The 581-nt window shown below is 59.8% G+C and overlaps 1 protein-coding gene across 1 annotated transcript in view; it reads right to left on the bottom strand.

Moving 5' to 3' along the window:
* CAPZB (capping actin protein of muscle Z-line subunit beta) overlaps positions 1-138 on the bottom strand; it is a 133,460-nt gene extending 133,322 nt beyond the window's left edge. The window contains exon 1 of the mRNA XM_077775895.1: positions 79-138. Within this exon, the coding sequence (XP_077632021.1) occupies positions 79-81 (3 nt within the window). The 5' untranslated portion in view covers positions 82-138. The remainder of the gene's footprint in view (positions 1-78) is intronic.
* Positions 139-581: the final 443 nt, after the last annotated feature.

Below are 581 nucleotides of genomic sequence, written 5' to 3'. Positions count from 1 at the left end.
GGGAGGACGGCGGAAGCAGGGGGACACGAGCTCTGCCGAGGCCCCCGGGCCTGGGAGAAGGTGACTTCGGGCCTTTACCATGGTGGCGGCGGCGGCGGCGGTCCCGGTCCCGGCGTCTGTGGCTCTCCCCCCCGCAGCAGNAGGGGCCGGCCGGTCCCGGGGAGATCGTCGGAGCGATCCCGAGGTGCGATCGCAGCGCCGCCGCTCGCTACGTGGGGACCTGGATCAAGTCGCTGCACCTGAGCCGAATCTCTAAAAAACGGAGCCACAGGCCACACCACTCACGGGGCTCCCACTATATATATACCAGGCCCTACTGGGGGCACTGAAAGAAACAGAGTTGCACTGGACGTGAACATGACCTCAGAGCTACCTGCCGCAGGGTAGCTGTGAGGACCACACAGGTACAGAGTAGAAAACTGGGCTCAGGAAATGTCAGGCGTTTACGAGTATTTTTAGATGAGTTACAGAGAACCCGCCCATTTGCCCAATGGAGCTGCCTCACTCCACAGAGTGACTCAAAGTTTTCTTTTCTTTTTCCTCTTTCCCTCTCTCCATTCAACAACTCCGCTGAGCTTAGT

Source organism: Crocuta crocuta, unplaced genomic scaffold (assembly GCF_008692635.1).
Source record: "Crocuta crocuta isolate KB4526 unplaced genomic scaffold, BGI_CrCroc_1.0 scaffold127, whole genome shotgun sequence".
NCBI lineage: Eukaryota > Metazoa > Chordata > Mammalia > Carnivora > Hyaenidae > Crocuta > Crocuta crocuta.
This window is presented reverse-complemented; position numbering and strand designations above follow the sequence as displayed.